At 50.0% G+C, this 13,415-nt stretch overlaps 1 protein-coding gene across 1 annotated transcript in view; it reads right to left on the bottom strand.

Annotated features, from left to right (window-relative positions):
- The window catches only part of LOC148526744 (uncharacterized), a 41,517-nt gene extending 28,953 nt beyond the window's left edge, over window positions 1-12,564 (bottom strand). Inside the window, exons 1-2 of the mRNA XM_088469822.1 lie at window positions 12,453-12,564; window positions 536-600 (exon numbers count right to left, since the gene is read on the bottom strand). Of these exons, the coding sequence (XP_088325948.1) occupies window positions 536-600; window positions 12,453-12,564 (177 nt within the window). The remainder of the gene's footprint in view (window positions 1-535; window positions 601-12,452) is intronic.
- Window positions 12,565-13,415: the final 851 nt, after the last annotated feature.

Raw genomic sequence — 13,415 nt, 5'->3', positions numbered from 1 at the left:
TAATGTGCACGTGCTAGCATTTGGGGGCACGTCTACGGGGAGCATTACTTAATACGGGAGCATGTCGGACCAGATTTCTGGTCGTGCCGAAGCCAGTGGCTGCGTCCTTGGATGCGGCTTCACTGGAGCTGGCAGCGTGAGTTTGACAGACATCCTTAGTAACCCAGGGGGTTACACAGATGTCCGATGTTCAGTCAAGTCGATCAAATGCTGCATCTTTGCATCAGATCAGAGAAGCCGGCAGTGGGCGTTTTTTTTTTTAACTTGAGATGCCTTCTGCGATGTTTGCATAAGTTCGCACAGCCGCTGCGTGCAAAGACGCATTGGTGGCGAAATCAGCGTACATCTCTGAGCCCTACCCTGTGTCTTCTACACACAAAATAATGTCAAAACAAGTGTCTTTTTTTTTAAGCGGTTTTTCCCCCACCCAAAGAAAATGTTCACCCGTCCGTCCATATGTACTAAACAAGATCACCATGCCCGTTAGTGTTACAATCTGTATGTTGGATCTGCATTACGGAATAGAACACCTTACCTGAGCAGCACACGACCGGACGGGACTGGGACATTCTCTGGACATAGTTTGCTCTGAAAAGGTTTCTGTGGATAAACAATAGGTTTAGGGCATTAGGATGGTTTGGGTGACAACGACGTTATACGCTGAGATATATGTGTGTTTCTGGCTGCACATCTGAACTTTTCCTGACAATACAAACACTTCTCTATAAAAGTTTGGGACTGTGCTCGCTCTGGAAGTAGAGAAGACAAAAAGGGAAGCGGCAGGAAATGTCCTGTAGACTGAGAGGGTAGAAGGTGGCATTGGAGAAGTGACTGAACGCCCCGAACGTTGGATTTTGGTCCTTGTTGCCATGGGAGCTGAATCATAGTCGGCTGCTCACTAATATATTGGGCACATGCCCAGATATCGTTCCTCCTTTGTGTCTCCCTCCGTCTCTGTCTCCAACACTCCCTCCTCCCCGCCAGGGTCTGTCTGTCTCTTGTTTATCACACCTCTCTTTCTTCAGAATGTAGCACCTTTGTGTCTAGCACGTCTCTCGCTCTCTCTCGCTTTCTTAAAATTTGTCTTCCTGGAATTTAGCCCTCAAATTTTTGTAATTTTTTTTATTCTATTACATGCAAGCTCGCTCCCTTATCGGTTCCTTTTTTTTTTTTTTTTTTCTTCATTTGTTCTTATGTTAGTTTCGCTCAGTATTATACCTTCCAGTACGGTTTAATCTACTATGTATTTCTTTATCCCTTTTTTTTTTTTCCGTGTGTGTCTGTCGCCCACCCCCATTGCTTGCCTCTCCTCTGCTTCCTCTCCCTCCTCCCGCCCTCATTAATTCACAACACGCAGCACTGCGTCTGATGCCAGGATACCAGGCTGGCACCCGCCATGATGCTCGGCTCGCGAGATTGCCACAGAGGCACGGCTTTCCTCAGCGCACCCTGTGGAATCCACCGTGTTAAAAAATGCCATTAATCTGCGCACAACGATTTTTCTTCTTCTTTTTTTTTTTTTAGCCGACAGGTGACCCAACTTCAAGCCCAATAATGTGGCCAGGGCTGGCTATTGCTGGTCTGTAAGCACTGCTGGGGTTAACGTGATATGACTGGCTTGTCATGTTGGGATTATATGGCTCTCTGTCGCACACCGTTGGCACTTCCTAAGTTATTGGGTCTGCTGTGTTTGCCATATCCAGTCCCACTTCTCTGCTCGTCCTCCCCACTCAGACATGCATAGCTATCTGCGACAGTGATGAGAATGACTATCTCTCCGTGACCTGCTTTATCTTTTTGGGCTGTCACACAGCGGTCCCTTTGCAATTATAACACATATAAAATCTTGGCAGAACAGGACGGTTCTGCATTTCTATATTCTGTGTTCTCAGTAATAACCCCGGCATCTCAGAAGGGGCAACCACGCACTGTTCAACAGAGGTTCACAATTATTGCTGATCGCCCAGTACATTTCACTCGAAGGCAACGCAACGTTGCGCCGTGCACATATTTTGTGACACTATAGACAGATCTGGAGTGTTACAGGGTTATGAATTTGGCCTGTGGAGCTTATTGTCTTTCTCCAGCAAGAAAAAGATTTATTAGCCAGTTTGCATGTAATACAACAGGATACACAGAACAAGGCCACGTAACCGGATGCGTCGCTTGGCCCTTGATCATATATAGCTGCAGTCCGACAGTTGTCCCGACCGTGACCTCATCAGCTATGATGTATAGTCTCTATGTCCGTAAGGGGGAGATACTGCAAAACATCAGGTGATTGCGCTCTGTAGGGTAGCACTTGGCAGTCTGTGGCTTTCCGGCTTTTGTGGAGGTACAAGTTGCAGTATGGCTGAGCCTTGTAGTGCCACAACATCTGGGGAGCCACAGGACGTCTCCCTCCGCTCTATCATTTTTTTCTTTTAGTGTCCCCCGAAGACTGGGGCGAGTTTTGCCCAGCACGGGCTGACCCTTTCCTAATCTCTGTCCTCCTCCCCTAAATGAACAATATGAGGTCACCGCTTGAATGGAATCCAGACACGTCAGGGTTTTGCTGTGCAGTAAAATAGATGTTAAGGACCTAATGCAATATCGTTCTGACCTCTCAGACGTCCTCGCTGCCACGCACCATATTACATGAAGGTACGGGCAGAAAATAGGTGCATTGGCGTCAACTGTGATTCTTCTCGGGTGCGCCAAATTGGCATTAATTTTTCTAATTCATGCCGCTTTGTCCCTGACGCCAAGCTGAGCAGCAGTTTCTCCACCCAGAGAAATAGCCTACGATGGCCTGTTCAGCATTTATCCCTGTTATTCTGCATGGCTGCCAGTGCCAGAAGCAAAATCAAGGTGGTCTTGTTCTTATTTTAGCAAAACCACCTTACGGTGCCGCATGTCCCCATGTTTGGGACTCTCGCAAAAGACGGAGCGTGAGAAACAACAGTGGCACTCTATTTCACGAATGTTTGACGCGACAAGAAAGCTGGTAACTCGGATACATTCCTTATAAAACAAGTTGCATTTGGACGACTGCTGTCTTCATCATAATAATCTACTAATAGAGGAAGATAAGGAAGATAATACCTTTCAGTGATGCCCCCCGTACGGTGTCATGGCAATTGGTGAAAGAGCCGTCTGTTCTGTCTTTCATTGTCTACTGAGTATTTCCCGTCTTTTGATGCTGTCCCTCCCACCGAGCCCGACTTCCTGTCTCACCTGGGGACAGAACTTCTTCCAGAAGTCTAAGCGCAGGGTTCTAATAGAATGTTCTAAACACAATATATTAAAAATAATAAAAACAAATGCAAAATGGGTCTTTCGCTTGCGCCGAAATGACTTGGGCTCTGCCTTTTGGTTGCCCTCACTCTCCGTCTCATTCTTTTTTTCTCACCCCCCCCCCCCCTCCCGCCCGCTCTGCATGCCACCGGCTGGCGTGTGAGACTGCCAGGGGAGCCAGCTCCCTGGCAACGCTGAGCCCTGGCACATCTCCCAACGCTCTCTCTGACTCAAGCTGTGTTTAACACCTTCAAGCCTGAGCTTGCTCTAGGGCCTGCGATCAGGGAAGTTAAGGCGGGTGGCTGGTGCACCCTGGGGAACATGTATGCCAGCAGGAAAGGGAGAGGACTGTCTGGAGAAAGAATACTGGCTCTCTCTTTACTGCGCAACAGTGACATCAGCCAGTCTGTGATCGCCCAGTCATGGGGCGGATTACTAAACCATGTTAATATGATTCATTTTTTTTTTTTTTAACAAATTAGGGGTAAATTTACTAAAGTGAGCGTTTTTAGAAGTGGAGATGTTGCCCATAGCAACCAATCAGATTCTAGCCATCATCTTCTAGAAGGTGCTAGTTAAATGTTAAGTTGTATCTGATTGGTTGCCATGGGCAACATCTCCACTTCTAAAAACTCCCTCTTTAGTAAATATACCCCTTAGCGCCATCAGCTTGGAATTACAGCAAAGGTCACATGTATCCGATCTTATATCTAGCGGCGTAACAGGGCGGCAGTGCCGGCTCTGGGAAGTAGAGCACTGCATGGAGCATCCTTTGAAAGCTCCGGGCAGCTCTACAGTAGCGCTGCTGGGTGCAGGGCACCGTCCCAGCCAGCCTGCAAGCCACATTCAGGTGCCGTGGACCTCCAGGGGGGGATGTAGTTACCATCCCAGCGGTCAGGAATCCCGGCACCAGAATCCCGACTGCCGGCATCCATACAGTAAGTATTAGGGTTACAATAGGTTTAAGGCACTAGGGGGAGGGTTAGGCTGCAGGGGAAGGGGGAGGTTATGGTTTGGCTGCGGGGGAGGGTAGGGTTAGGCTGCAGGGGGCAGAGGGTTAGGGATAGCCTGTGGGAGAGGTGGGGTTGGGGGAGGGTTAGGTGATAGCGTTAGAATCCTGACCCAATTAGGTAAGTGTCCTGACTGTCGGCATTCTGATCGCGGGCATCCCGACCGCTGAGATCCAGTACCCACGCCCATAGTTACGGCCCTGCTTATATCTTTAGATGCACATTTGTTTGGAGACTAAACATGGTGATAGCACTCTTTACTTACCGCCAATATAACCTATCTATATGTATTTACGTTATTATCAGTTGTTCATATAGCGCACACAGATTCCGCAGCGCCTTACAGATAATATTTTAGCCACTCACATCAGTACTGGCCAAAAATAGCAATACTAGGTAATGCACCCTTTACTGTCAGCAATAAGGATTATATAAGTTGCTGAGTGTCATGATCTCTGAGGTGACCTTTAATGTGTGTAATAACTTACATTACATTGTACATCATTCCCTACAATGCTCAGGATTTCCTACTAAACACTGCAGTGATGCCGCCCACAATACAGTAGGTGCTGCCAGTTTGTGGGCTGGGCCAACATTCATGAGAATGGGAACATGTGACGGTGCTGAGGCACGAGGTGCCAAGTGCCTCGCGTCTCCGTAATGTCGTTCCTAACAAACTGATCATCTGAATATTAATTCTCCTAGCAAACCAGCTGCCCCCATTGTACGAAGTACCTAGTGCACATTGAATATAAACTTGATATTAATATGTAATAATTATTAGTATTATTTTTTTTTTTCTTACTGTTTCTCTTTTTTTGCCATCTGCGAAAAATGTGGCCTCTCCTTTCATCTTTCTAACTCCTGCAAAACTGTAATGTACACAGAATGGGCCATAGGTTTTACCCCTCAGGCTGCGTTCTATAACACGGGATGCAATAACAGTAATTGTGTGTTATGCTTGGCCAAGCTGTGTCAGTGCTATCCAGCAGGCCTGGCCTGTTGTTGCTACCCCAGGATGGTCATGTGATACATTCTGCAGAAGAGCTGCAGCCTCATAACCAATTATATAATATAATAAAAATAATGTATATAAAAGTCTAAATTCCTGCGAATCCCTTTAAAGGCTGCCTCTCGTATATATAACTGTACGTATAAGATTGCTTGTTGGCCCACACTGTACCTGTCCACTTTTTCTATTAAATAGGACTTTATGCCTTTAGTAGAACTTTAATGAGTAGTGTTAAAGGCTGAGGGCTGGATTCAGCAGTGCACGCAAGCGAGTTACGATTAGCGTGAATCTGCGCGTGCGCAGGACCCATTCTGTGATGTGCTCAATCGCACGCAAGCCCTTGGATGTCTCTGCCTAATTGACAGTGGCCAGCCCAGAGACTGCGTGGTCGTAAGCAGTCTTCTGGGCTCGCAAGCCGGCCAGCCTGCGTAAGCCGAGGCTTACTCAGCTGTCCAGTCGTCCGGCGCAGTCCACCATCGCGACCATCGATGGTCACGATGGTGATCCCAGCCTGCGATCTCCGTCGCAGTGCTGGGATCGGTGTCATACATCTCCTGCCCCATTTGCATTATTGCAAGGATTGCAACTGAAAAGCTAACACAGGTTCACACCCAATGTCACTTTGTATATCCAAGTCGCAGACACTAAAATCAGATTGTGAACAGGGAGAGTGTATGGCAAATTCTGAGTGTAGGTTATGTGGGAAAAAAATGGTATATATGGTATAGAATGAACGGTTTATTATGTACAGTGCATCTGCTATCCAGCTGTATCACTAATCCTCAGAAATTACTATACACTCTGTGTACACTTGCAATTTTGTTCCAATAAATGTACACATATATATATATATATATATATATATATATATATGTATATGCAGCAATGAGCGGCACTCCCGGCGACTTCACAAAACACACAAACGCTCGTGATATTAAATCAACGTTTCAAAACTCTATTAAAAGGTTCTTTCCTCAGGATACACGTATATATTTAGCAAAATACTTGGCGGGGGAGGGGTTGGCGGGCGGGTTAGGTGGGCTGGGCATGCATGGCGGTCGCACTGCACACACACTAAGATACCTTATCGGTGCTGCTCACAGTGAGGGTACCACTACCGCCATTCCGGACGCTGACAACTTGGCACCAGCGTCCCAGTTCTCTCGGCCATTCTGCGCGACCACAGAATTACTTAGATGGTAGATTAACGATGGATTCGTCGACCCCACGCTGCGTATGTGTACGCACTTGCTTGGATCTGCGAGGCCACCGGTGGGCGTTCCAATACATTTCCAGGTGGCTGCAGCATTGGCATGTTTTCTCACGTCAGCTGCGTACGGGATCGCTGCCGCGACTGCAGGTCTGAATCAGGCCCAAAGTTTGCTCTGCTGCAAGATCCGCACCATGGTAAAATTAGCACCTAATTCTATACTGGCTATATAATGGGAATCGGTATGTAATGCCGCCAGATCTATTCCCGGCGGACCAAATACAGACGCCGGAAGTCCGGACAGTGAAGATCCCAACTAGGGCTGGTAAGTACCCTAACCCTTCCCTCCCCCCCCCCCTAACCCTTCCTTAGTGGTGCCTAACCCTAACCTCCCCCCATCGGTGCCTAACCCTAACTCCTCTTTCCCATCATCCCTAGGGGGTACCTAACCTAACCCCAGTGGTGCTATCCCTAACCCCCCCTTTCCCTAGCCTAACCCTAAACCCCCCCGCACCTAACAGCTAGAAATCCACGGCTTACCTTCGTCCTTCGTTCAGGATGCTGGGCGTCGGGATTTAGAAGCCTATCTTTAGCCCCTGGTCGAGCTACCAGTGTCGGGATTCCGACAGGCAGCATTCCGGGCAGTGGTATCTTAACCGCATCCCCTATACTGTACCCGTAAATATTAAGTATCCCCCATATGTCTCCGATAACAGCTGCTATGGGGCTCAGAGCTGAGGGGGACCCATCTTCCTTGTCAAAGTTACATGTGTTATATACATTTTTTTTACCATTGGGTGGTACATAGGAGCCCTTACACACTTTTGCAATGGGGCGTTCAAATTCCTATTTACGCCCCCGATGGTGCGTTTACATTTGAATAATGAAATGCAATTAGCAATCTGAGCCTCCTGACTGTCACAGTTAATAGTGGACTTAGGGCCTGATTCAGACCCACTCGCGAGCACACAGCGCTTGCAAGCGGGTCGATGTTCCCCGACTGCGCATGCGCCACCTCCGGCGTGCGCAAGACCCTTACTGCGACGGCAGCTCCGTCCCAAACAGGTCTCGCTACAAGACGGGGCGGCTGTCGATGTTGATTGACAGCTCGCCCCATTTTGTAGGCGGGGAGGGGGGGTGACTGCATAAACGCAGGCCTTCCCTTAGGAACGCCTGGCGTTTGTGGTCGTTCCTACTGACATCACTCGTGATGTCGGTAGTGGGCTTCCTGCTCTATTAGTAGAGGAAGTCCACACGGGCCCGATGGTCGTGATAATCGGGGGTGTCCAAAGGGTTCTGAATCAGGTCCCCACATTTGCACCAGAAAATTAGAGATTTTGCACATTTTCCCGCCTGCCATTCATTGGAGAAACTTTTCCGCCTGTGTAAGTGCATTGGTTTAAGTGAAAACGTCCTGGAATTGAATTTGGAGATAAGTCGCAAACAGGCGAAAAGCGGCAATAGGCAAAACTTTTTCGCCGATTACGGCTTTTCGCGTCTAATTGAATCCGGTCCTAAATGTCATAGATAAAGTTTTCTTTACTTATTGCTCCAAACAGTTTGCAAAGTAACAGCAGCGTCACTTGGCTGGTTTAAGCAATAAGTAAGGCACACTAAGAGTCCCATTCATACCTAGCAGTGAAGGGATTAAAGTCGCTTTTTCACGGGGATCGCCGCGCACGTGTATGCCCTGTAGATAGTACACTTTAATTCAGCACTGGATCACTTAGGATTGTTACCAAGCGCTGGGTTATGAAAGTAGAACTATACATTACTTCTATAAAGCCACAAGCGATACTTTGAACAATAATTTCCAAATTAAAGTAATTATAAGACATAAAGGGGCCCATTTATTACTGATCGCATTGCAGGATGAGATCCTAGTGCTGGGATGTAATAAAATGCACCCACAAGGACAGGGCCTCTGGAAGGTGCCCAAACCCTGCGGTGTGCTGGGGGTGAAGTTGCCTCGCCAGTGGTCTACAGACCGCACATGCGGCTGCTGTCGGGGAGGTTTCTATGAAACCCTCCGCCTGCTAGTTATGCTATATGTAGCCCATAGACTACAGCAGTATACGTCAGGCTGCAGGGACTTGGTAAATTTGACAGCATTGCATCCCCCGTAGAACCTTTAGGAGTTGCTGTGCTCTTGGAAACGGAGGGACAGAAATGTGATCTCTCTATAATAATCTGGGGGATTAATATTTGCGGGTATCCCCCCAAAAAAGCGGGTGTTTTCGGGGATTACACCGCAAATATTAAATGATAAATGGGCCCCAAAGTGAAGTACAGTTCGGGCTGGAAATGGGATGCCTCTACCCTGAAGAGCTTACAATTTAATCCTAGACGTATATGTGGCATATGATAAATGCCTAGTAGACAGAAAGCTGGTGATGTTTGTATGTATGACAATGCTGTTTACATGGATCAAACATGCTTCTAAAACAATGTTTACTAAAGGTGCAAACAAGCATGACTGAGGGCCTGGTGTATTGTACGTAGTATAAGGGTAAGTATCTGTCACCTACATCAGTGTTTGGATTTGGCTAAATCCTAGTAACGTCACTAATCTGGATTAAGGCCTGGTTCACAAAATGGCCACCTCCCCGTTGTACAGGTGACCGGATCCCTTTACAAAGTGTCGGTGTTGTTTGGGGTTGGTGACCCTGCAACGCCATTAGCTGACCTTAATATTTGTTTTGTGCATCTAACCTGACTTGTGGCACCAGATCAGACCTGTGTGACGCTCCTATGCTTTAAATGTTTCTTAATTTAATTCCCAACGTGTCGACCTTCCTCCCTATTAAAGTTACCACTACTACAGGCGTTGGAGCAGCGTGACGCTATTCATGGATGCTACATGGGGATGTAGTCTGCATCTCGCCTGTCAGAATAACGACAGATTGCGTTAGGGGAACGGTTAGGCACTAGGGGGATGGTTAGGGTTAGACTGCGGGAGGGGAGGGTTAGGCTGCGGGAGGGGAGGGTTAGGCACTAGGGGGAGGCTTAGGCTGTTTTGGTTTTGGATCTGGATTTTTTCTTAAAAGATAAAAAAAAAAAATCATCTAAAATCACATAAAATTGGCCTTTTTTGTTCCTACAGTATTAATAACCTCAATAACATTTATTTCCACTTCTGCAGCCTAACCCTCCCCCTAGGGTTAGGCACTAGGGGGAGGGTTAAGCACTAGGGGGAGGGTTAAGCACTAGGGGGAGGGTTAAGCACTAGGGGGAGGGGAGGGCTAGGCACTAGGGGGAGGGTTAGGCTGCAGGAGGGGAGGGTTAGGCACTAGGGGGAGGGTTAGGCTGCAGGAGGGGAGGGTTAGGCACTAGGGGGAGGGTTAAGTACTATGGGGAGGGTTAAACTGCAGGAGGGGAGGGTTAGGCACTAGGGGGAGGGTTAGGCTGTGGGAGGGGAGTGTTAGGCTACAGGAGCGGAGGGTTAGGCACTAGGGGGAGGGATAGGATTAGGCTGCGGGAGGGGAGGGTTAGGCACTAAGGGGAGGGTTAGGCACTAGTGGGAGGGTTAGGGGTAACCTGTGGAAGGCGAGGGTTAGGCACTAGGGGGAGGGTTAGGGGTAGGCTGCGGGAGGGGAGGGTTAGGCACTAGGGGGAGGGTTAGGCACTAGGGGGAGGGTTAGGCACTAGGGGGAGGGTTAGGCTGCGGGAGGGGAGGGTTAGGCTACAGGACCGGAGGGTTAGGCACTAGGGGGAGGGTTAAGCTGCAGGAGGGGAGGGTTAGGCACTAGGGGGAGGGTTAGGCTGCAGGAGGGGAGGGTTAGGCACTAGGGGGAGGGTTAAGCACTAGGGGGGGTTAGGCACTAGGGGGAGGGTTAGGCTGCGGGAGGGGAGTGTTAGGCACTAGGGGGAGGGATAGGATTAGGCTGCGGGAGGGGAGGGTTAGGCACTAAGGGGAGGGTTAGGCACTAGTGGGAGGGTTAGGGGTAACCTGTGGAAGGCGAGGGTTAGGCACTAGGGGGAGGGTTAGGGGTAGGCTGCGGGAGGGGAGGGTTAGGCACTAGGGGGAGGGTTAGGCACTAGGGGGAGGGTTAGGCACTAGGGGGAGGGTTAGGCTGCGGGAGGGGAGGGTTAGGCTACAGGACCGGAGGGTTAGGCACTAGGGGGAGGGTTAAGCTGCAGGAGGGGAGGGTTAGGCACTAGGGGGAGGGTTAGGCTGCAGGAGGGGAGGGTTAGGCACTAGGGGGAGGGTTAAGCACTAGGGGGGGTTAGGCACTAGGGGGAGGGTTAGGCTGCGGGAGGGGAGTGTTAGGCACTAGGGGGAGGGATAGGATTAGGCTGCGGGAGGGGAGGGTTAGGCACTAAGGGGAGGGTTAGGGGTAGGCACTAGGGGGAGGGTTAGGGGTAACCTGTGGAAGGTGAGGGTTAGGCACTAGGGGGAGGGTTAGGCACAGGGGGGAGGGTTAGGCACTAGGGGGAGGGGAGGGTTAGGCACTAGGGGGAGGGTTAGGCTGTGGGAGGGGATAGTTAGGGTTAGACACTATGGGGAGGGTTAGGCTGTGGGAAGGGAGGGTTAGGATTAGGCTGTGGGAGGGGATAGTTAGGGTTAGACACTATGGGGAGGGTTAGGCTGTGGGAGGTGATAGTTAGGGTTAGGAACTAGGGGGAGGGTTAGGCTGTGGGAGGGTTAGGCACTAGGGGGAGGGTTAGGCTGAGGGAGGGGAGGGTTAGGCTGCGGGATGGGAGGGTTAGGCTGCGGGATGGGAGGGTTAGGCTGCGGGATGGGAGGGTTAGGCACTAGGGGGAAAGTTAGGATTAGGCTGTGGGAGGGAATAGTTAGGGTTAGGCACTATGGGGAGGGTTAGGCTGTGGGAGGGGATAGTTAGGGTTAGGCACTAGGGGGAGGGTTAGGCACTAGGGGGAGGGTTAGGCTGCTGGAGGGGAGTGTTAGGCACTAGCGGGAGGGTTAGGATTAGGCTGTGGGAGGGGATAGTTAGGGTTAGGCACTATGGGGAGGATTAGGGTTAGGCACTAGGGGGAGGGTTAGGCTGAGGGAGGGGAAGGTTAGGCTGCGGGAGGGGATGGTTAGGCACTAGGGGGAGGGTTAGGCTGCTGGAGGGGAGTGTTAGGCACTAGGGGGAGGGTTAGGATTAGGCTGTGGGAGGGGATAGTTATTGTTAGGCACTATGGGGAGGATTAGGGTTAGGCTGTGGGAGGGTAGGATTAGGCACTAGGGGGAGGGTTAGGCTGCGGGATGGGAGTGTTAGGCACTAGGGGGAAAGTTAGGATTAGGCTGTGGGAGGGGATAGTTAGGGTTGGGCACTATGGGGATGATTAGGTTGTGGGAGGGTATAGTTAGGGTTAGGCACTAGGGGGAGGGTTAGGCACTAGGGGGAGGGTTAGGATTAGGCTGTGGGAGGGGATAGTTAGGGTTAGGCACTAGGGGAGGGTTAGGGGAGTGTAGGGGGAGGGTTAGGATTAGGCTGTGGGAGGGGATAGTTAGGGTTAGGTACTATGGGGAGGGTTAGGCTGTGGGAGGGGATAGTTAGGGTTAGGCACTAGGGGGAGGGTTAGGCACTAGGGGGAGGGTTAGGATTAGGCTGTGGGAGGGGATAGTTAGGGTTAGGCACTAGGGGGAGGGTTAGGCTGCTGGAGGGGAGTGTTAGGCACTATGGGGAGGGTTAGGGTTAGGCTGCGGGAGGGGAGGTTTAGGGTTAGGGTACGGGAGGGGAGGGTAAGAGTTAGGATACTAATAGAAATCTGTCGGGATTCTGACTGTCTGCATCCTGACCGTCGGCAACCAATACAAACCCATTACATGTATGTTTATAATGAAGGGACTTCAGCTTTTAGTACTGTTTGTGTATTCACCATGCACAATGGTTTACAAACTCGTATTTCAGAGGCAACTAAAAGACCTCTTGCCCCCTGGCGTATATAGATTCACCGCATTCTAACAGCAAGGGAATTACATCAATTTACTTACCTGACATGAAGGAATTAGCTGGGGTTACACGGCGGACAGGAAATTGATGTACCACATCACCGACATCTTCAGCTCTGCAAATTGAGATAAAGAGGCGTATATCTGATATCATGTTTATCGCACGTCACTATACATAGACTAATGGAGAAAGATGGCAAGAGGACAGCACATGAATATCAGTGGTTCCATCTCTTCTGTCAGATGACTCGTGTTACGAACACATTACTGTTCACTTCTCTTTAGCATTGCCGTGTGGTTAGTCCAGCAGCGCTTAATGTGTTACTGCTTTAAAGCTCCCCACCTCTGCTGGAAGCCCATCCTTTGCGCCTACTGCCATTTCAGTACAGTAGCACTTATTTAACTGAATCCTTAAATGAAACCTTTCAAGCTCTGTTGCATATATACTTGTGTCACCTCTAATATTCTACTGAAACATACTGTGCTGTATTGATGCGGCTACAATGACACAATCTGCAGCGAAACCCCAACTCCCAAACACACGCTTCTACTGCCCTACTTGGGGAGTCTCCCGGACAATAGGAACATATGGTCTGTGCTCTAAGGGGGTCATTCAGACCCGCTCGCGAGCAGCAGTACGCTCGCAAGCGGGTTCGATGTTCCCCACTGCGTATGCGCACGACGGAGGGAGCTCCGTCTTGCGCATGCGCGAGACCTGGGGAGCGACGGGCTTTCCATCGCTCCGGGTCTCGCACCAAAGGGGGCGTGCTGTCGATGTTGATTGACAGCACGCCCCCTTTGGTGGGCGTGCCTGCCAGACGGAGGCGTTCCCATGGGAACGCCTACCGTCTGAAGCCGGCCCCACTGACATCACTAGTGATGTCAGTGGGAGTGATTTTGGCTCTGATAGAGCCAAAATCACTCCAGGCCTTGTGGCTGGGAGACCCTACCGCAGGGTCTCCGTCGCAAGTCCGATGGTCATGATGGTCAAGACCATCGCGACCA

The sequence above is a fragment of the Taudactylus pleione genome, unplaced genomic scaffold (assembly GCF_031769625.1).
Source record: "Taudactylus pleione unplaced genomic scaffold, aTauple2 ptg000094l, whole genome shotgun sequence".
NCBI lineage: Eukaryota > Metazoa > Chordata > Amphibia > Anura > Myobatrachidae > Taudactylus > Taudactylus pleione.
The sequence above is the reverse complement of the archived record's forward strand: the minus strand, read 5'-3'. Positions and strand labels throughout refer to the sequence as shown.